The sequence below is a fragment of the Manacus candei genome, unplaced genomic scaffold, assembly GCF_025592945.1.
Source record: "Manacus candei isolate 608988 ecotype Guabito, Panama unplaced genomic scaffold, ASM2559294v1 h1tg000113l, whole genome shotgun sequence".
In the NCBI taxonomy this organism is placed as follows: Eukaryota; Metazoa; Chordata; class Aves; order Passeriformes; family Pipridae; genus Manacus; species Manacus candei.
This window is the reverse complement of record NW_026138161.1, coordinates 4,072,893-4,095,827: the sequence shown is the minus strand read 5'-3', so window position 1 is coordinate 4,095,827 and position 22,935 is coordinate 4,072,893. Positions and strand designations below refer to the sequence as shown.

The following is a 22,935-nucleotide window of genomic DNA, read 5'->3' as shown; positions in this document are numbered from 1 at the left end:
AATCCTGACTTTGCAGTTAGTGAAAGAAAGTATTTCCTGGAGTGGGAGAAATCCTAAATAGAGTGAAAGTGCTCATGCTTTTACTCCATTCAGATGAGCATGGATTTGCCAGTTGCTGACACAAAGAGGAGCTGAACCTTCTGATGTAACTTCGGTAAATTTTCTTCTTGCAGCTTTTCCAGTTTAGGCTGGTGAGCGTGGGAAGGATCAGGAGCGAAAGCAAAGGGATCATGGTATGTCATGTGTGATAAGCATGGTGGGAAATAAACAGAAGTTCTGGCCCGTGCCTAGTTTTCAGAGCACTTGAACTCCCGAGCCAGCAGTTCCCAAAGCAGCTGAATACAATGTGCACCCAGCAATGAAACCACAGACACTGGCTCCTGCACTAACCCGTTCCCCCCCACCCAGTCCATGTGTCTTCTCAGCTATGTAAAACTCAGGTATCTGATCTAAAGTAGCCATCGTGGCTCCCTGGAGAAAGCAATTAGCTCCGTCCCATCCCCGGAGGGAGCTAGTTATCTCATCTGGTTTAGAGCTCTTAGAATGGGCTGAGGATGGGGCTCTTCGTGACTGCCTACACCTCTCTTGGCTGCTTATTCCGTTTACTAAGGAGGATAAATTCCTCGAAATGAAACTCAGCAAAATACTGAGAGCACTTTGAATACACCTAACTATACAAAACAGATTGAGGGCAAATTTAGCCTATCCACCCACAAGATGGCAATCCTTGCTTGAGGGGAAACCTTCTGTTCCTTCCTCTCATCCCAGACCTTGCAGGGATGAGAGGATGTGATAGGGACTTCCCAGCTCTCAGTGAAGGAAACAAGGCTATATTAATTCATCCTGGCGTCTCAGCTCTCCCTAAATCAGCAGTCTGTACAGCCAGCCACAGCCTGCCTCAATGTTCCTATGTATCAAACCTGAACAAAATATTGACAAAAGAGCTGAATTTCATTCACTAATTCAAGAAGCAGCCTGGGTGAAGAGATGTCAAATTAAAGTTTCTCCTTTCCTCCAGCTCCACACTTCACCCAGCTCCCCCATTCCAGTGGCAAACTGGTGCACAGTCAGCCTCCCATAACACAAGGCAGAGTGTGCAGAAGCTGGTGGTGACGTGTGGACTCAGGCTGCAAGCTGAGTGCAGCCAAAATGAAAAACCCTCCGTCCTCTCCATGCACCCACTTTGCACAGGCAAGGAGCTGTTCTGCGTGACAGATAAGAGCTGCAAAGCAGGCACGTCAGCACTGTGGTGAGGGTCAGTGCTATTTTGATATCTGGAGGTGCTCTAATTATAGTGTTGGGAAGGCTGGAAGCTGCTAGATTTGATATGGGAATAATGTGACACAAGAGTTGAAGAGTAAAGACACTTGTTGTTTTGATCCTCATTTCTTAACTCAGGGAAAAAGCCTTCGAGGAAAGAAAAGCAACTTTAAGGTTATAATTCGGTCCCAGGAATTCTGAATGTATATATATAATTAGACACAGAAGAAAAATCAAGGCAGCCTTGTGTTTATTGCACTGGCTCCGTCTCCTGCGCTTTTGGCACTGTGTGTTTGCAGCTGAGCTTCAGCCAGTTGACTGGGCGGTTAAATATCCTTCACCAGGATAAACAGCTGAGGAAGCCTTGTAGCTCACTCACACACAATGCCTTTGGTGGGTGTTCAGGCAAGTACATGGCTTTATATATTGTGCTGTTCCTCTCTGCTACCTGCTCCATACTCTGCTCTGCCTCACTGTAAAACTTTCCCAGGGTTGCTCTTCAGCGTTACAGGATTTACAGCAGCATAAGTTTTATGCTCTGGTTATTTTTAGGGTGCTCTCCCTGGATAGTTGTGAGCTGCACAGCCTGCAGAAGCCTTTGCTTGAAGCATCTCAGAGCAGTCACCTGTCCCCGGTAGCAGGGAAATTTCAGGAGGTGGGATGAGCACTAAGTTGACTCCAGCACTCAGCTCTGCTGTTCCTTTTCCGACTGGCCTTGGGTGAGTCACTTTGCAACCTGGTGCCTCTGTTTACCATTCTGACAGACAGAAAAAGCAGTACAGAGCCAGCTGGGTGAAACATTCTTGGACACTTGGACAAACACAGAAATCAGAAAAGGGAAATAGATTCCTCGATATCACTTATGATCCATCTCCTGGGACTGCTGCCCACTTCTTGTCTGCACCACCTTTCCTAATGCCTTGCTCTTCCAGGGTCTCCCAGTTCCAGAGATCCTCATACTTCCATGGCACACCTCCACCCCTCCTGTGCTTCAGCAACCTCTCCTCCAACTATTTTTTTTCACAATCTCAGTGGAGCATATTGCCTCCATTTTCTTTTTCCTTTCCTCCAGAGATTCCCCCCCTCTCCCCCCTTAAATACTGGCTGCTCTTTTCAGTTTAGGCAGCCTGGCACTCTCCCTGTCCCCTCTCCCGTGCCCACCACAGCAGACAGGGCACTACCTGCTCCCCATGGGCAGCTCGGTCAGTGATTTCTCCCAGCTATTTCCACTTAGGAGAGAGGCTGTTTATTTCCATTTTTTTTCTTACTTATGAGAATATTTGCACCATGTACAGTCATGATTTTATTTATTTATTTGTTTTTAATTTGAGCAGTAGGAAAGAACTGGGAACCAGTATCTGGTGTAATGCCAGAGCAATGGAGAAGCAACAAGGACAAGTTTTGATCTGTTTACTTTGATACTATTCCTGAGGCAAGGATCAATCACCTAAAATCAGAGACACTGTAAACAATATACTGTAAATACAGCTAAAATCAAATACACTGATACCATTTCATTTTATCCAAGACTGGGTTTAGTCAAGTCTGGGCCAAAGTTATCCTAGGTGTAATTCCAGTAACAGCAGTAAACATTGGACCAGAGAGGAACTCAGTTCATTTGCCTTACCTTACTGACAAATGGTTTATGGAAACTGCAAAACTGCCAATGCAAGCACAAGTGCAAGAGAGGATGCAACTTCATAGCAGTCCCCTCTCCATGGTCACCATGGCTATTTGTGCTTTGTTCCACTCTATTTACAAATTATTAAACATATTGACCACAGCTTTGTGTTTTGAAATCAAAAAGGCAAAGAATCCATTTTTATTACTTTATTAACCTTTTTTATTTAACCTGGTAATAGAACTACTTAACTGTGTGGTAAAATCTCAATTAAAATTTGCCTTAGCTCCAGGAGCCACACAGGCAAATGCTCCAGTAGTTATCAAAGTTGGTTTCCCGGTAAAAGCTGTGCTCTGTTATCAGATTCTGTTATGCAGTACATGGATCTCTGCTATCCAGCCAGCAGCATTTCAGGAGGTGGTTTGAAAGCTTTCAGGCTCTCCCAATGATTGTTTCACTTTTCTTTCACAGCAATTACAGTCTCTTCATTTAATTTCAATGGAAACTTTAGCGTTTTAGACCTTGCCCATGTAGCTGAATGCTCATCTCTGGATCTTATTTCCAGTCCTCAGGAGGACTGGTTTTGATGACCTAGTCTGATTACAGCATCTTTGACAGCTTTAAAGGAATTTGCTCTGGGGAAGGAGACAGCTGCTGCTCTGATGAAGGATTTTTCTGAGCAGGCCTCCCAAGCTAGATATGTCAGCGTGAGATGCTGCCTACGTTTTTCACTGTGACCAACAGGTACGTCTAAAAAAGGTCGTGTGTTCTTGCCTGCATAGGCCAGTGTGCAGAAAGCCTCTGTCGTTAAACTGCCTAACCTGTTTCTCTCAAAATGCAGCAGCTTCTTGGCTTCTTTTCCCGTATGTTGTATATTCAGCCTCTCTGAAAACTGTGGGCCAAATCTTTTTTCTGGTGTAAAGTGGCATTGATCCTTCAGTTTATACAGACTTCAGGTCAGGAACAGTCTCTTTACCAGTATCTACAGTTCTTGTACAGCTCTGGTCTTAAACAAGACTTATGAATATGAGCACATTATTTATGAACTATAGTAACACTTATTAGGAGCTGCAATAAAATGTCTTAGCAGACTTTTTAGAATTGAATCAGTATAAAAGCAATAGATAACCTGTTTCCTTAGAGCCTGCTTTTCATGAATGTTGAAAGCAAGATAGACATTTCAATTCCCAAACAACCCTCTTTACCTCCAGAAATCAGGTCTGATCTGCTTAACACAGTGTGGATTAGGAAATCTCTATGTTCCTTTCCTAATGACATTCCTAAACTGGGAATTTAACTCCATTTTGCTCAGATAAGGCACCTAGAGTGAATGGGTCATTCAGACAGGAATATTTTGCAATAAAAGGTTTTGACAAGTATCCGAATTTACAAAGTTCTTTATATTCATCCTGGAGCAGCTACTTTGTTTTTTGGGGAGCAAATAAAGCAAAGATTTCAGATAGGAGGGTCAGAACTACCACTGCATGTACTCTTGGACAGAGTCAAGATTTGGGAGAACTAATCCCTAAGACATCTTCAGCCTTGGTTTTGTAAAGCAGGTAGCTTGGAGGTCCGAGAGGTTTTTGGTGCACTGGAGTGATACACTGAACTGACAAGTAAAGGTGAAAACTACTGGTGCCACCTGCTCCAAATTCTCCAAATTCCTCCTTTGTATTATTTATTTATGTTTCACATCCCCAGAGGAAAAAAAAAAAAAGGAAAAAAAAAGAAAAAAAAAAGAGGGAAGTGGTGCCATTTTTCTGCCTTGCAGTTATTTGATTTGGATTTGGCAAAGACAAAGGAGCTGAAGGTGTCCTTTCTGAAATAACAATGGGAAGCACAGAACAGAGAGTGTATTGTGGCCATGCAAAGCCCCAGCTTTGATTAGTGGGGCACTTCTTGGTGTCCTTGTGTGAGCCACCATCAGTGTTACACAAGATCCACCTGAAAGACATGACAGAGTGGCTTCCTCTGGGTTAAAGAACTCCTCTCCCCTTCTAGTCTCAGATGTGCTTTTTCTACATGCTTTAGCCAAGGGACATGTTTTGCATCCAAGGAAAATTTGCAGGTTTCAAGAAAGTGCGTCTTTCTTGATATACCCACCTATCTGAAACAGGAGTGGCACCCAACACCTGGATCACTCATCAGTCTGGTAGCAGGCTGCAGACAGGTCTTCAGCATTTGCTGCCACCATGACAAATGACAGGCAAAGCCACCCAGCACAGCCTGAGGCTGGAGGAACAGGTGAGGAGTAGGCTCACTACTGGGCTTAGAAATGGGAACCAGGTGTTGTGCAGAGGTGGCTGAATATGAGGAAAGTTCGTGTAAAGAGAAGGTAGTGTGAAGTAGACAGATACTCTGCTTAAAGCACATGAATGAAGAAAGTATATTACTCAGTAAATGATTATTCCGAGTATATTATTCAGAAGTGTCAGTGCATTAGGAGTGCCAGAAATGCTAGAAATTTACCACTTCTAATAAGCTAGTGATAGCAGTCCAGGCAGTGAGAATGTGACAGTGAAATTACTTGTCCTTTTGGCAGAAACCAGTAGAGCCATAGCTCAAGATAGCAGAGTGCCAACCTTGCAGTCAGATTTTGCCCTTCACGGTCATGTTACTTTAAAGAGAAAAAAATAGAAATTATTGCTTTGGTCACAAGAAACTTGATATCTGTGTTTTGGGATCAACAATACTTTGTCCTGGTCTTTGTGCTTCCTATTGCTTTACTTAACAAAAGAAAAATGCCATTACACCTGGACTAACAAATTTCCATTTGCTGCAATATTCTGTCAGGGCTGTAAGGAGAAAGGCAGCTCAGTCAAGGTGCAGAGATAAGTTTTGCTCACTTAGTGGAGATCCATCAGTCTCATAGATGTGAGTGGCAGAGGTGAAATCCTGCCTGGGTTCCACATTTAAAGCTCTTCATTAGAGTCAGTGGCATCCCTGACTGTGGAGTGGGGAACAACCAGGTGTCCTATTACCTTTTTTTAGAAATGCTGCACAAAAAAAGACTTGTAAAGAAAATATGACAGTCAAAGAGAAGGCAACTTATCTGTAAAGAAGTCTTGTAGCATCCCTTGCTAATAACCTTTTGATTTGGACTGTCAAATATACCATCAAAGAAGTTGGCACTATTTCCCAGCTTTGGCATATCCATGCATCAAACGACAAAGGCTGCCAGAAGCAGGAGTGTCAGTAAAAGGTGACACTCAGCAGCCTCAGAGGTGTCACAGAGGCAGGAGGGAACTTCTGGGGAGGAGGAATGGTGGCATCACCTTTCCATCATCTTCAGTTTAGAGCTGGAAAGAGCCTCTTGGCCCAGTATTCTCCAAAAAGGTTCTAATATTTTCTCAGCTTTCCAATACACAAGGAGAAATGCCAACACAAGGTAGGAAGTATAAGAACACTTCAATCTCAATACTTCTCCAAGAAATGCTTGCTAGAATGGGTATAATGCACAAAAGAGAGAATGTAAGACATGAAACTAGCTCTCTGTACCCAAAAGTTTTGCTTCTACCAGGGAACAGTCATGTAGTCAGAATCACAAAATAGATGAAGAGCTCAGCTTTGATGCTCCTTCCTTACATTATTAATTCAGCATCTCCCCAGCTGTCCCATGAAGCTTTATTCCTTGCCTTTACATTTGTCTGGCTTTAAAAGAAAAAGCAATATAATTTCCATTGTTTCACTGAAGAAACTGATTGAAAAGCTCATACATTTGAGATGATGAAAAATATGCTGATGAAAATGCTTCACATTGGAAAGAAATGCATTTGTTGAAGTAGAGTTGATTCTGACGAACTTATTAATTTAAGCTGAGAGGTTTCCTGGTCCCGGACCAAATTTCTGATAAGAATGAAGGAGAGAATGGAGGAGAAAGAGAAAGAGTTGAGCTGTTACAAGGCAGCTAATAACAAGCTGTATCCTAGGGGCATCGCATTTGAAGGATCTGATTCAAACCTGCCAGGGATCAGAGCTGGACCCTGGTTTCCCACTCTAGTCTAAAAGCACATCCTGCTCTCGGATACCCCATTGTAAGACACAAATTGTCTTGGTGTGAGCAGGACCCTCCAACTCCGCTGTGGAAATGACAAAGGATACTCTGCTTTGGAATGAAAGTACAACTTAAATTTTCAGCTTGCCTGTGCAAAACATAACTGGCTTTCAGCCTGACTTATCTGTATAGTCTGATGTTGACTAGTGTTCTTTGATGTTCTGTCTGAATTTACCCTTGCTTATTTTCCTTGCCTCAGTTTAAATTCAGATGGAATTGAATATAGGCTCCAGAAGCACTCACCCAGTTTTGGAAATTGTACCAATTACTCTTTGTTAAACTGACTTGTTTTACTCTGAAATCACCAGTCTCCAGGGCTTGGAGAGGTGGAGGAGAGAGACTTACATACTAATTACAAAAACAAATATCATCATTAAAAGACTTAATGTTAATGTAAAGTGGCTGCCAATGACAGAGGGATTTGCCACTTGCTTTTCAGAATCTTTATCATCCAATATCACCATGCAAACTCCTTCCAATTCATGCATTTTTTTGCTCATTTGGGATTTTCTTACACTTCAATCTGCTATTTTCTCCATTTTTCTGTTCTTCTTTCATGTCATTAATCTAATCTAATCCCCTTCCAAGGTGACACTGCAAATGGAGCTCAAGTGCATTCACATCAATGCCTTCAAATCATCTCATGTAGCAGTGCCTGTGTCTAGGTGCTTTGAGATTCCCTTGGCTTCTTCTCTTGCCATTGCTGTCAGTCCCACTTGCTGCCCTTCTCAGGGCCAGTTTGGCATTAATGGCTGCCAGGTTTCTAAAATCCTTTAAGGACAGACAGTGGCTCACAGAAGTCAATTGGAGTCTTTTGACATCTGGGATTTAGACAAAACCACTAATCTCCTTTTGAGGCTATATCCTGCAGTCATCCTAGCTGGATTTCTCCTCAGGTCAAAGTTCACCCAGGAAAATGGGCAGAAAACCCCAGTCAACACAACAGTAAACGCAAAGTGATTACTGCTAAAATGGAACTCCTGAAAAATAATTCCACTTTTGCTGTTTCTAAAGGGATTTCTTTACTTGCCTTTTCTCTGTTATGCCCTCTCAGATGCCTGCCTTCTGGCAGTGGGTTCCTCCTTCTCATTCATCTCATGGCTGATGGCAGCCCTGCCATCAGTAGCAGCCCAAATGCTTTAGGCAGATGTTCCAGTTCCACTCCTTTTTGTTCCTAAAATATAATAAGCATGTGACAAAACCTAACTCAGAATGACCTCACTCACTGCAGCCCTGTCCATCTCCCACATTCCACATCAACAGGACTGGCTGATTTGGACTCACTGAACCAACAGCAGATATTAGCATTTGGTTACTTGGTAACTCTTATTTGATCAATACATGCTTTACATTTAAGATCCCAGTGACAGGATGGTCAGAACGAATTAGAAAACCTCAAGTGGAATAAACCTAATGGCTATGGGACATTTCTAAAATAAAAATGCATGTTGAATCACAAATAATAGCTTGGCTGCAATCTCAGGAGTCTAATTATGAAATGGATGGGGAATCATTCTGTAATTATTTAGAAAGTTCATTTCAGCAGCCAAAAATTCTCTCTATGTTTACTATACATCATCACAAGTCCTCTGCAGTTATTTGTAACATCTACCAGGAAAGACACACGAGTAAGAGAGGCAATTTTAAGAAATGGAGACAGATCTATGCCTTTTGTAAGTCAATGGATTCATGCCAGGGATGAATGGAGACCAGGTTCCTCAACAGAGTTAAATCATTTCCAGTCAGTCCAAAGAGAGCAGAGATTGCTGTGTCCTGCAGTGGGGATGTTCTCACCACATTGGAAAACCCTACAACTCTTCTGCTCAGTGCTTGTATCTTTGCCTCAGAAAAGAGCCCAGTTCAAAACCAGTACAAACCTGCGCACACTGTTGATTTGCAACTGGTGCCACAGCTCCAGGAAGACAATTATCACTCTGAAGGCCCTGCTATGTGGTCCCTCTGTACTCAGTACTGGTGAGGCCACACCTTGAATCCTGTGTTCAGTTTTGGGCCCTTCACTACAAGAAAGACATTGAGGTGCTGCAGTGTGTCCAGAGAAGGGGAGTGGAGCTGGGGAAAGGTCTGGAGCACAAGTCTTATGAGGAGCAGCTGAGGGAGCTGCTCCAGTTTAGGCTGTAGAAAATGAGGCTCACTCTCTACAACTACCTGAAAAGATGTAGCCAGGTGGGGATTGGCCTATTCTCCCAAGTAACAAGCAATACAACCAGGGGAGAGGGCCTCAGGTAGCAGCAGGGGAGGTTTAGGTTGGATATTAGGAAAAATTTCTTCACAAGAAGGGTTATCAAGCATTGGACCAGACTGCTCAAGGAAGGGGTTGAGTCGCCGTCCCTGGAGGTATTTAAAAGACATGTGGATGTGGCACCTAGGGACATGGTTTAGTGGTGGGCTTGACAGTGCTGAGTTAACAGTTGGACTCACTGACCTTAAAGGTTTTTTTCAACCTATTATATGGTTATACATCCACATATAAAGCCATGGCTCTGCCTTCAGAAATTAGTTCAGTTGTGATGGATCAGATGACTGCATGTGATAATACCATCTCTAATCTAATTTTTGCAAAGATTAGCAATCCAGACCCACAGTTCCTGGATGAATGGCCCCAGGTCTGCCCACTTGCATCAAAGGGAACTTACAGATCTGTGTGATCATGACAACTTCCAGCACAGGGTAGTAATATCTAAAGGGCAGAGAGAAGGTCTCACTGAGGGGATAACCTTGTGGGTCCTCCACAGAGCACCACAGGGACTGTTGATGCTTCACTTTGTGCTGACCACAACTACCCTTCCTTGGGGAAAAATGCACCTGGATACACAGATCTCTGGGCATCACAGGAATTAATGGATCTATAGAAAAGAAAACTGATTGCTTTCAGCCAAGTGTTTTCAGAGCATCTTTCCATCAGTGCTCTGTCTCCATTATGCTTTGTTGTTAGTCTTTTTTTGCCCAACTACACCAAAACTCCCCATTTTGGAGTGACCACCAGAAAACAGATTAATCATGACCCTTCAGGGTGTGGAATAGAAACATGCAGTCCACAGAGCTGAATTTTGTCTTGAGGCTGGGATTTACATAGTGCTTTCTTTACTGGAAGGTTTAGGAGCAGAAATGGTGCCATGCAACACCTCATGAGTATCCCACAACTTTCAGCAGTAAATCTGTTTCTCCAGAGGCACAAAAAGGAAGAAGGCAGCAGCTAATTATACTCTGTGGGGCAATTTGCCTTTTTATTTCCCGATGTGCTTCCTGACTAGTGGAAAATCACTCTTGGCAAATACAAAACTTACCTTGCTTCCAAAAGGAGCATCTCTAAATTATTAATCAAGAGTACACAGGACCGCGAAAGGTGGAATATTGAACAAAGGCTCAATTGACACTCTGGAAGTTGAGGAAGATACGGAGGACTCCTCTCTAATTTATTTATTCCTTTTCTGTTCTGTTATCCTGATATGCTGCTTCCAGTTACCACTGCACCCCACACTGTATGGTATTACGTGATTTTGTTTTCAGATTGTTGGAGATAAAGTTACTTCATTATTAATATATAAGCACTGTGCATATCCATAAATATTGAATATATACGTGTGTGTAAACCTACTGGAAGTGTTAATAGTCAAGATAAACGAAGTCCATTATTGCAATGAGTGACTATTTCTATGACCCTATTTGCAATAAAACCAGATTCAATGATATGAGAAAATTGCTGGGTTTCAGAATAATTGAACCAGGCCAGATGAATCCTCACAAAGGCATCATTTACAAAGTATTTTGCTTGTCTAAAATATTTATTCCCGTAGAAGGAAATGGAAAAATAGTTCATATGGTTACACAGCTATCCTGTGAGTGTAAAATGTTTTATCATGTTATGTCTATTTCCTAGATATCTTCCACTGGGGTATTGCAGAAAAAATACTGGCTATGCAGTTAATTCCTTTGTGTGGTCTGTTCATATTTATTCTCTGCGAAGTCAATCATGTTTTGTTCAGGCTTGTCTTGTTTTTCTGCTGAGCAAACACATAAGCAACCCCTTTCTTGTGAAAACTTATTTGCATATACAATATGCACCATTCAACATTGGTGCTACACAGAGAATTGAAATGTCTCTGCTTTCCCTCCTGTGTACCACGGGAAGTAGTGGAGTTCTTTCTGAAAATGTTCCTGTTGCTCTTTAACACTGCAGTATATTGTTCATGTTTAAGGACTGCATCAGTAGTTATAGATAATTTTAGTTTGTCTTGTATTGAAAGCCTGGATAGATTTTTACTAGGAATGTTCACAGCAAAATGCTTCCAAGCAATCTACAGACAAAGAATTACTCCCAGCAATTATCCACTGAATAAATCTGAATAATGAATACATTCACGAAAGTCACTATCTATTTGTGAACAATTAGCTGAAAGAAATAGAGGTGACACTCGCAAGCTAAATAATTCATTTATGAATTATTTGTCCAGCTTTGCTTCTCGCATATGTTGCATGAAATGAGATCAAAGTTTAGATGAAAAATTATTTTTAAAAGAAGGGCAATGTTAAAGGAAATTCTTCCAGCTTCCTATGCAGAAATCATCCTACTATCATAACTGTTATTTATTACTAGTAATTTTAGAGGCTAGTGAAGTTATTTTCCTGGAATCTTTTACTTTGTGCATTAAGCTGTGTTTTATTCCTAATATATAACCAATTTCAGGTTGTTAGACTGCAATCAAAAGCAGTTGGTAGGAATGGAGCTGTCCCTGTTATGAGATTTGAACTCCTGGCATCTTTATCCACTGGAACCTGAGTGCCCAGGTAACTACTAATTATTCAAGCATTTACAACTATTACTATCAATATAAATAACACATTGTGGAACAAAAATGAGAATGGGACTATGAAATGATCAATCCTGGCATTTAGATAACAATCTTTAATGAAAACATTTATGAGTTGCCCAGGTATTTTTCAGTCAAGTGAACAGAAAATTTGTTTATATTTAAGGGAAATCTAGAACTGAAAAGAAATGGTTTCTGGCATCAAAAATTATAAATGTTGTCTCCATATGTCCATTTCTTGAAAACAAGTACTCCCATCAACTATTCTGTCTGGGGTTTTTTGAGAAATTACCAAAAAGTTTTTGAGCAATTGCTTAGAAAACTGTGAGACTTTTCTTTTAACAAAACCAGATTCAGTGAAAAAGACAGGAACAAGATTTTTCATTCAGGTGTAAAAGTTTACTGCCACTCTCTGCAGGAATAAGAGGCCACACAAGACCTTCTTATGTGCCTTGCTGGGTGACACTAGTAAAAATAAGTGAGACAATTCCCATGGAGAAAGTCAAAGCTAGATGAAGAATAGAATTTTACTTTCTTCTTCCCAACTTCATCAGATTTGCTGGCCAAAGGAGGCAGGTAAATTCCATTTTACATTAATTAGTAGCAAGTGATTATCACAATAAGAGGAAGGAGGAACCAGAGAAGAGGCCAGGGACCATGGTTTGGTAGGATTTGTCACTTTTCTGTCTAGGATCTACTATGAACAAAATTTTGAAGAATGTCTTTTCCCTGCTAAAAGCCAGCTTAGATATTCCAAAATAACTTCTGTGAAACATTTGCAGGACACACTAGAGAGGGGATTTTGAGAGCATTTCACAAGTCCTGCAGCTGTGAGCCGGTTTCAGCATGAGGAAAAGCCCTCCATCATCCCAATGCACAGGAAAGAGAAGGTAAGGTAACTTTCTCCAGGTGGCTTTTAGATATGGTACCTTCAGTGAAGAGTCCTACACCAGCCAAGTCTATTCTTCTCCATGTTGATACTGATACCACTGCTGGGAAGGGCACGGCTTGAGGACAGCAGATCCATGCAGAGGCTGAGCTGCAGGAGGGCAGCAAGGCTGGAAGGGTCTACTGACCCCACATCAGCCACAGATGCCTCCTCTACTATGCTGGCCCAGTTTTCTCTGGGGGAGGATCCCAACCCATTCCCCAGATTCCTGAGAGAAGGTTAAAACAGTGAAGCCCACAGAGCTGCTGATTCCTACTGTCAACATGAACATCTTGCTAAACTGGGTAGGTGCAGAACGAGGGCCGGTCTGAGCATGCCCTGGGAGAATCTATCCAACCACCTGGAAAAAAACCAAACACCATAGTATTTTAGACATGCCACAGCAAATAAATAGCTCCAGGAAACAAACAACAAAAAAAGCACAAGCTTGTGCTTGCAGGGACAGTAAACCACCATATTTCAGCAGTCATGGCAGGTATTTCTGACTAAAAATTGTATATTTGATGATGACCAACCTTCAGCATTTGACAAGGGGCTGTTAAAGCCTCTTGAACAGTAAATCACCTCTTTTCCCATCAATAATTTTATTATGATATTTGTAGAAATGTAAAATGTTAAAATCCCACTTTATTGCTATAATAATGGATTTAATTTGAAAAACATATAAACTGAGGCCATAACTGTACTGGAGGGATATATATATGTGATGCCACTACATCTATATAATTTCTTGATGTCTTTACCCACATATTTTGAATGGAAGAAGGAATAAAAGCAATTTAACTTGCAAGGTTTTTGAGATTGGGATTGGATTCTGAAAAGGAAAACAACATGATCACAGAAATGTAAAAATTATGATAAAAAACCAGCCTAAATTTCACATTTATGCAAAAAAAAAAAAAAAAGAAAGAAAAAAAAGAAAAAAAAAACGTAGGTGTTTATCTGTGATTTGCTCCATTCAGGCCCTTCCCTGTTGCCAGGAAAGCCCTGTTTTCCAGCTGCACAATCAGTACTATCACTATGTGCTATTTTTGGCTACTGAGTACATTTCATGTAGCGTCATCCTTCCCACACCAACACTGGTATGAAGGGCGGAAACTCTTCTTTCCACTCCTCTGTCATTTGTTGCTGCTCCCATCTGCTCAGTGGCACTGCCTGCTCCATCCTCACTGTGGAGGGATCTCCAGGTGCTTTTCCCTGTTCCTTCTCATTTCCTCGAGCAAGTGGGTTTCCCTCCAAAGCTTCTTGTGGGACACTTCATGGTGGCATCCAGAGTACATGTCCCAGATATGTCCAGTCCCACCTTCTGGTCCTAGTGCAGAGGAGCTGCCGGTAAGTAACCCTTTGATGGGCGATAGAGTCCTTGTGTCCAACTCCTGAAGCTTTTTACAAATGGGCTGTTTTTAAGGTCATATAATTTCCCAACTCTCCCTTTGGTAGGTTTCCAGCTCTTGTCAGGATATGTTAATGCCAGGTTTCTGTCTGAGGGGAGAATGCATTATTTCTTCTGACACTCCGTAGCTTTGATTTCCATAAGTTATTAAAGTCTAGTACATATCGTAAAGCTACTTCCTTTTCAAGGTCTCCCTTTCCTAGGTGCTACCCAACCAGCTAGTTGTTTACTATTTTTCTCTCCTGACATGGTATCGCTGTTAAGTATTTGGAAAAGCTTAAATGGACAAAAGCTGCACTTGGAGTTATAAATCTTTTCAAATTTAAGGTTCAGTTTCCTCGGTTGTGCCACAGGAAGAGCCCTCATAGCTAAAGCTATAACCACCTCTAACCTGAGCTGGGCTGTGTCTCCCTAAACCTGTTTAATTTTACACAGAATAATCAAATATTCATTATGTGAGTAAGTGTGTGTGTGTGTGTGGCTGCAGCAGAGTGATTAGGGTACTCACCTGGTAGATGAGAGACCCTGTTCCCAGTGACCGCTCCAATGAATATTTAAGTATTACATATTAAGTATTCATTGGAGCAAGGATAGGAGCAGACTTCTGCCACCCCCAAGGGAGCACCCAAACACCAGGCTGTAAAGTCACTCTTTCCTTCTTTAGCTCAATGAATATTTAATTATTCAAGGCCAAACAAGACGGCTTTAGTGGCAGAGACTGAGATTCCCTGCTCCCATATGCATACCGTAGCTCTGATGGTGAGGGCTTGTATACAGGAGATGTGGGTTTGTATTTCTTTGGACTTGGAAAGAAGTTGAATCCAGGTTGCCCATACCCTGAATGGGGCTTCCAGCTTCCGAGCTGCTGAATGAAAAATACAGAGCTCCAACACACACTGTCCATGGTCGTGAGACAGAGGTGTTATGACCCCAAGATCAGAGAAAGCATCCTTATCAGTGGTAAGGGTGGGTTTATACATCTCTCAGGAGGAGGTAGCAAGCTGAAGATGTTCCTCATTCCATGGCAGTTCCAGCTGGCTATGCTATGTGTCTTTCTGAGGTTATTCAGAGAGTGATGCATAAGAAAATATGCTCATCTTCTTTACTCTGGGGTCTGACACCCCCAGACTGTAGTTAATGGCACCTAATCCTGCTCCTGCAGCCCAAGGAGTGGATGCGTGAAAAGGTGACTTTGGGGAAAGCATCCAAAGAGAAAAGGTAAGGCAAGGGTTTTTGAATCTAAAAAAGTACACAAGTAGATAATTGAGGAGTAGGAAGATTAAAGCAAGAGGAAAAACATGGAGTAAGGAGCAAGCAATCCTTGAGTGGGGAAGTAACACACAAGAGGAAAAAAAAGGAGCAGGGACAGTGACCAGAAGGCACAAACAAATCATCTCAGAAATAATATCCTTTACCTAGCAGAGGAACAGAGGGAGTAGGGAAAAAGGGCTAGAGAAGATGACTTCAATCTTAAAAATAAAATACAGAGAATCTCTACCCCACACTTGAGTCTTTGAAAAATAGAAAATTTGCTGTCTGCTCTCCAGTTCCAGAGGATGGTGAAGATTCACTTTAGATTCGCTTTGGGGAGTTGATTCACTCTGGATTCACTTTGGGGAGTTGACTGTGGGAGCATTCCTATGCAGAAGAGTGACTTATTACTGTTATTGCAGTTCTGTTTCTTGTAATTTCAAAGAATCCACAGCATTATGATTCTCTTGTTAAAAACTGTGGCTTCCAAGGAAAAACCAGACCAACAACATAAATGCAATATCGAAGTGCAAATAAATTACCTTTTTGTACCCATCAGGATTGTGTCCAAACCCAGGTCTGCTGCATAGTCCCAGTTGTTGAAATGGCAGCACTGCATTCCAAATGGAACTGCTGAGCTCGGAACATTTCAAAGGTTCTCCAAATGATATGGTTCATGTATTTCATATCACATTTTTGTCCATCTACCCCAAGGCTGTTGAGCAGCCACCTTCAGCCGCTGTTCACTGCAATTTAGAGAAATGCTTTCTGAACACTTTATTGTCCATTACTTGAACTAACCTTTTCCCTGAGAATACAGTTTTAGAGTACTGAATATCTATAACAATGAAGGAATACCCCTATTGTCTTGCCATAAATAACACAGTGGTCTGACTATAAATATCCAAGCAGATGTGTTACGTACCTATAGCCACAACATAGCCATAGAAGCTCAGAGCTTCACCCAGACACATTAACCCTGTTTCAATGGCCATGTGTTTTGTGTTTTGATCAACTCTTTAGGCAGATGACAGTAGCTATCCTCCTTCAATACTGAGGAAAAGGCAACCTGTGGATCAAGCTGTGGGGGAAAAGCGGAAAGTAGAGAGAAGGGTTCGATTTCGTGAGCCAGAAGTCATTGAACATGGTATGCTCAAGCTATTAAGCCTTTTGGCATGACCTTTCTAGCTTTTAACATCCACCCTGTCTGTCCACATCAGCTTCCTCCTCTGAGAATGTTATTTGTGATTTTCAACTCCACGTGGAACAGAGGATGTACAGTTTTTACTCTGTGCTCTGCGGAATTGTATCTGGCTGATTTGCCTGCCTGCCCTGGGAGGAGACAGGCTCCTGCACCCTCAGTGGCCTCCTGAGTCAATCCCCACAGGGATCATTGTAGACCATGGGTTTGGCTGAGCCCCAGGGCTACCCCAGAACAATGTATCCGCTCATAAAAAGGGTCTCAGACAAATTTTAAACATGTTTATGTCATTCTGGGTACCTAGGAAGCAATGGGAAGGCGGGAGCCAGCCCTGTCGTGGTTTTGAGCAGCATGCATGCCACAGAATACAATAGCAGAGGTCTAAGCCTAGCAGCCAGGATGTAATAATTTCTGCCAATGAAGGCACCCAAGGAATGACACAGCCAACAAAACCTCTGGTCATTTCAGACATGAGCCAAAATAGCAGCTTACAGATAGGTCAGCTGGGAGTGACCATAAGCAGAGGTCTGGCACAATGATCCAATTTGCACTTCTGCATGTGCTATATGCAATACTAAATAAGAACTATTCTTGTTACATTCTGACTCTCTCCAATTCGACCCAAGTAAGAAAATTGTATTTATTGGTAGAGAACTAAAATTGTATGGGTTTGATACGTCAGTCAGTAAAAGCACAGGTGACAGAATGGTAACATTTATATTCCAGCCACCTGTTTGGACTGCTACAGCTTCTGAAAACAAGGCTCGGCATCTACTGATGTGTCTGTAAACAGAACTCTCATTTGTTTGGCAACACATTATTTGGGATGCCTCCTGACGCAGGAGGGGAAAGCTATTTCTTGATAAGGTTGTTGCCATGGCCTGGGCTTTCCCATCAAAAGTGAACTCCTGGAAATGCTCAGTGAGTCAGTCCTAAATTTGCCCAGGCTCATCTGACTGCTCAAGAGGATTTTGATGGGAGTTAATAACTCCCTCAGCTCTCTGCCGGGGTCCCTGCCAGCAGTGCTGGTAATCCTGCAGTCAGTCCAGCCCAGGGGGACCAGGTTGGTCTCCCACTGGCTCTGATTCCAGCACAGCCATGCTGGAACTCCAGGGAGCTGCAAGGATGGAGAAGACGTTTCCACGAAGACATGAGAAACATTCCAACCCATAATTAGTATTCTGTGATTTAAATTATTTACTGTTTGTCCACACATTATTAACATTAAGGCTGGTAAGATGAACATTTCTGGCACCAGTGAAAATTTTCCATTCTATGGACTTTTCATCCTGGATTGTGTCTGGGCCCCGGCTGCCAAGTAGAGGGATTTCCAGGATATTGTTGGATGAAAGTAATCTGAGAGTGGGCCTTGCCTACTTAACTTTCACACTTCTGATCTATCTCTTTTCCTTTCTAAAAATTATTTGGAATAGGCAGGTTTTCTTTGCAGGAGCTGATTACTGACTGCCCTGCAACAGCAGTAAACTCTGCCTCTGAACTCTTCCATACAACAATTTTTCTCACTTTCCTGAAGTGCACCTGCATCTGCATGTTTGCATGGAGTGGCTAGATCCTCATCCAGAACCAAAAGTGTTGTAAGAGGAGGCTCAGCATCTATAAAGTGACAGGCAATTTCAGAGACACCACTTGGTGCTTGCTTTTATGTTCACCTGCTGCCAAGAGACCTTTCCAGGCGTGTAAGAACATTTTCATTCTGTTTTCTAGCCATTTCCTGCTGTGACTACGTAGTGGGTAAGTTGAATTTTCACATTATAACTGTGAGCCATCCATAGCATTAACCTGAGTTTGCTTTTGTGGCTGCTGGGATGCACTGTGCAAATACACCCTCCGTGTACACAGCATTTCGTGCTGTCAGTGGTTGTTGCTTTTTCTTCTCAGCATAAGCAGCACAAGGTGCTGATGAGGTCTGGTGCAATTTTAAACAAGACGTCTAGTGAGACAAATAGTGGAAACAAAAATGAAATCCCTGAAGCTATTTTTAATTTAAATATAATTAATATATTTTATGGCAATAGAATAGGTACAGGTTTTTCACTAAGATATGCAAGGAAAGCACCCCAAGCGAAGCAATAGTTCTCCCTGCTGAGTTTTGTGTGTGAGGAAGAGACAATTCATTTATATGCTGGCAGCAGGGTAGAAATAATAAAAATAATGTGTTTTTTCTTTTTTTTTTTTTTTTTTTGTTTGAGGCCAGGCAGCCTTACAGACCCTGAAGCAAATGTGTGTATCTGGATTTCTTATGAGGGTGATAATTTCTAGAGGCCCTGGCCAAAATCCAGCCCCTGCTATATGCAATGCAGTGAGAGGAGAGGGGTACATGTATATATACACACACAGATACATAGTGTTGGGAGGCCAAAAACCTCCCAGACAGATGTCCCCATATCCCCTAGCTATTGCTGTTGTCCAGGAAAATGGTTAGTGTGCTCATGACAATGGAAGCATCAGCTAAGGCAGCTATTGAGCTAGAAAGAGGATGCTATAGGCAGGAGAGAGACAGGTGGGAAAGCAAAGATCAAATATTCTTCAGGGGACAGTGGAACTGTGTGTCCAAGACAGAAACTGAAACAAAACTTCCTGTGCCTGGGTCCAGTGCTTTTCTCAGATGAGTTGCCATGAGACTGGGCAGACGCCTGTGGCTGTGCGTGCTCTTCCAACAGGCAATTTAACTAACAAATTTAAGCATTAAATTTCTACTTGTAATCTAGAAAACCAAATTTTAATTTCCGCCCATAACTGTAGTGACGTACTGAAGCTGTTGTGAGCATAGCTTATCTCTATTCTGTGCATGGAAATATTTTTGCACATTACCTTTTTTTCTGTTCATGGACTGAATATACGTCCTAATTTTGCAGATTGGAAAACTCAAGTTTGCATTCGAGGTCACCCAGAAATAACTTTTGCAAGGTTGAAAAAGGTTATAAGAAATTCATAAAAAAGGGCTGATGTGAAAAACTGCTCAGCTTTCACAGAAAGGTTTCACTGCTCCTATGTGTGCTCATCAGCCAAGTCCTTCACTGTGAAAGGCAGGTGGGCACCCAGTGGAGAACTGCAGCCTGTGGTGTGAGAAATCACACAAGGGAAAAGAACTTCCAGCTCACAAATCTCTGCAAATGCAGAAAGTGGCGAGCAATTCCCTGGCTAAACACCTTCATATCAACCATTCATAGAATAATGCCAAATAAACAAATTTATAAAAACGGAATTCTGCTTGTGGATAATTTGCAAACAGAAAGAAGGGCTAAATTCAAATGAATAAATTATTTGCTCCAAATAATTCACTCAGATCTATTATGGGACATTGATTTGGTTTCTGTTTAGCTGTAAAATGACTGCCTATTAACATTTTACCTTTTCCCCATGCACTTTTTGATACATTATTATGTGTTTCCTGCTTGGTTTTATGACTTTTACCTTCCTCTCTGTACATCTGTATGACAGTTTAATTGACTGGTGTGTATTCCAGGGCTCGGAGTAGAAGCTAATTTAAATATGTTACAGCTAATGTTGGCCCTTTACCCATAATAATACACTCCACATTTTTATCTCCTTATTGATTATGTGCATATGGCAGGAAAATAGCCGTACACTATGGGTTTTATTCAGGCATGAATTTGGCTTTATACTGCATGTTTAATACCCTAAGTGCTTTATAAAATAGTACAGACTGTGGAATGGCCATGAAGTCAAACAGAGCAGCCAGATCTGAATCAAACTGGATCCCCGAGGAACGCGGATGGATAAACACGTGCAAGGATTGGGGGAGAGATGTCAGCAAGCTAAATGTAGCCCTCTGATTTCCACATGTGTGCTGTACCTGACCCAGGGTGCTTTAAACAAACTTGAACTGTATTTTGAAGACAAGAAAAACGTTTACAGGTTGTTCCTGCCTTAGAGCAAGTGCAGAGGATGTTCCAGTGTAATTAGCACACGTAGCACTTAGAGAGTGGTTAAAACTGCCAGAGCTTTCTAAACATTTTCTAACCCCTTGGTTAATGGAGCCACGTTTCAGTTCTTACCATATTTAGCAGGAGTCCCAAACAACCTGAGTTACCAGGGAAAAGGATGGAAATCTACATCTTGTCTCTTTTATGGAGCATTTGTGATCATTAAATACTGGATGAAGTAGCTTCATATTCTCCTAGTATTCAACTTAACATATAGTGTAAAAGTTTAAAACTAATTGCTGGAGGGCTACTTGAGGTCACACATTAACTATGGTAATCCTGTTCCTATTTATGTAATTAAACCCTTTAAATGCTCCATTAGATGATATATTTTATAGTCACCACCCTCCATCAGCAGGTGTGACTCACTATTGCTTAACTGATGTGTATGGAAGTGCTCACAACCAGAGCCCTGTGTACCCTGCTGTTCCCAGAAAACTGGTACAAATGCATCAGCAGGGGACCAAATTTGGGAAGTGTTTAAGATGACACTAAAATAACGCTGCTTTCTTTTTTTTCTCCTCATCACCATTCAGTAGATGACAGGTCATCATCTGGATTGCCTATGCTCCTGTGGCTCTCATTTTGTGCAGTGCTGATCCTTGCTGTGAGTCTCTACTACAGCAGCATGAAGCAAGATGTCAAAGTCCTGGAGGAATTTCAATCCCGACTTGTTATCTTCTTTCTTCATATAAGACACGTTGCTCAGAGATGTTGGACTTGGTTTGTGAAGCAGTAGCAATGTCCTTCAGCCTGACACTGTTAAGCAGCATGAGTCAGTGCAAAACTCCCAGTTTACTCCAGCCACATGCAAGGAAACACATGATCATCCACCTCAAAGAGCAAGAAAATCACCCCTGTTGTGCATCATCCAGCAGCCACTTCTTTTTTCTTCTTTGTTTGTTTTTCCACATCAATGAACAGTCATTACCAGTGCCTTGAGTTCTCACCAAACTCATGCTCCATCACCCTGAACAGCAAACAAGTATCTCAGTTTTGTCCCCCATAGTTTATGAACTGCTGATATGAGGAGCAAAAGCAGAGAGAGAAACAGATTGGTCTGTGCAGGCAGCAGCAAGCTCTGAGTCTCAGGTCAAGGCTTTAGATATCAAATCACCTTTCTCCTTAAGTCTCCTAAGAGCTATTCTGCAAAAGTTAAAATAAAGCAGAACTATTGCACCAACACTTCTCTGGTGGCCAAAGGCTTGACAAGCTGCTATATTTATACACCTGAAATGTTTATTAGTAAAATCCCAGCAAATGGCTTTCTCGTTTCCCTTCATGCATTTTTTTTTTACTCCATGGGCAAAAGCTGTTTCTTACTGATTCACTTAACTCCCAGGAGTGAAAAACAACACGAAAACTCATTTAAACAGAAAATAGTTTATTTGCCTAACATAAAAAATAGCTGCATTGAAACTCAGGCTAATCATCAGATCGGTAGTTTAATCCTCTGGGTTTGATTCAGTCCATAAACTCTGCGAGCTGACTTAAAAGATTTATGATAATGCTTGTATTCAGCCAGAGGTTATACTTTTTATGCCCTAGTATTTGGGGCCTTATATCACAGCAATATGGACTGGTTATGAAGGAGTGGGAGGCCAAGTCCCTTTACCCCTCCACTGCCCCCCATACTATGCAGGTCTCTGAAGAGAATCCTATTAATGGAGATCATGTGAAATGGTGCTCTGGGTATCTGAGAGGAGAGTAAATTAGTGCAAGCTTGTGAGCTTCAAAGAACCAGCACAGACAGCTTTTTAGGCCTTAGATTCTTCACAAGTAGTACCTGATATGTGCTTGGAGTTATTTGGTATGATAAAATTGACATCAGAACCTGTAAAAGCTGAAGAAAATGAAGCAGGAAAAAAGGGGGAAAGAAAACACTGCAGAGAAGATTAAGTGATGCCTGCAAGACCTTGGCTGGAATTCCCCTGCCAAGACAACCACCAAAAAGAAAAAAATGGTGCTTTATTTTTAATAGAATTTTTTAAGAGGGCCATACCTCTGCCCCAGCAATCTTCTCCCAAGTAGCCCAAGGACTTTAACCAGGAGATGATAAACAGAAATGCAATATGCAGCCTTCTCTCAAGAGGAGAGTAGGCAGCAACTTGATTGAGAACAAGTCAAAAAAATTGCTGCCCAGGATAGAAAGAAGTGACTTCAGTGGCTGTTCTCATACTCCTCCTAAGCTGTCAAAGCCACAGGCATTGCATTTGACATGTGCTGGTCTGGGAAGCAGAAGTTGCTGCAGGAGGAGTATTTGGCTCAGGGGCTCTGTGTGCAAACCACTCAGGTACCCCAGCTCAGAGGGTAAGTTTCACACTGCTTCCCTCCCCTCTCCACTGTCTCAGCCCTGCTGTTTAGGTAATAAAAAAGAAAGGTTTTAAACTTGTGTGCTGGTGAATGTCT

The 22,935-nt window shown here is 41.9% G+C and overlaps 1 protein-coding gene and 1 long non-coding RNA gene across 2 annotated transcripts; both read left to right on the top strand.

The window, feature by feature from the left end:
- The first annotated feature begins 1,813 nt into the window (after positions 1-1,813).
- LOC127461791 (uncharacterized) lies at positions 1,814-12,645 on the top strand. The gene is made up of 4 exons (XR_007900199.1): positions 1,814-1,979; positions 3,500-3,625; positions 11,641-11,741; positions 12,547-12,645. It is a non-coding gene; the product is annotated as an uncharacterized LOC127461791 (long non-coding RNA).
- Positions 12,646-13,789: 1,144 nt separating this feature from the next.
- Positions 13,790-22,935, top strand: CUNH14orf180 (chromosome unknown C14orf180 homolog). The gene is made up of 4 exons (XM_051769841.1): positions 13,790-14,045; positions 16,381-16,504; positions 18,284-18,310; positions 21,063-22,935. The coding sequence occupies exons 1-4, from the start codon at positions 13,992-13,994 to the stop codon at positions 21,263-21,265; spliced, it is 408 nt and encodes a 135-aa protein (XP_051625801.1). The 5' UTR covers positions 13,790-13,991; the 3' UTR covers positions 21,266-22,935.

Coding starts and splice junctions, on each gene's coding strand:
- CUNH14orf180 (XM_051769841.1), top strand. CDS start 13,992: ATGTCCCAGATATGTCCAGTCCCACCTTCTGGTCCTAGTGCAGAGGAG. Junction 16,505..18,283: donor GCCAGAAGTCATTGAACATG/GTATGCTCAAGC, acceptor TCTGTTTTCTAG/CCATTTCCTGCTGTGACTAC. Junction 18,311..21,062: donor CTGCTGTGACTACGTAGTGG/GTAAGTTGAATT, acceptor ATCACCATTCAG/TAGATGACAGGTCATCATCT.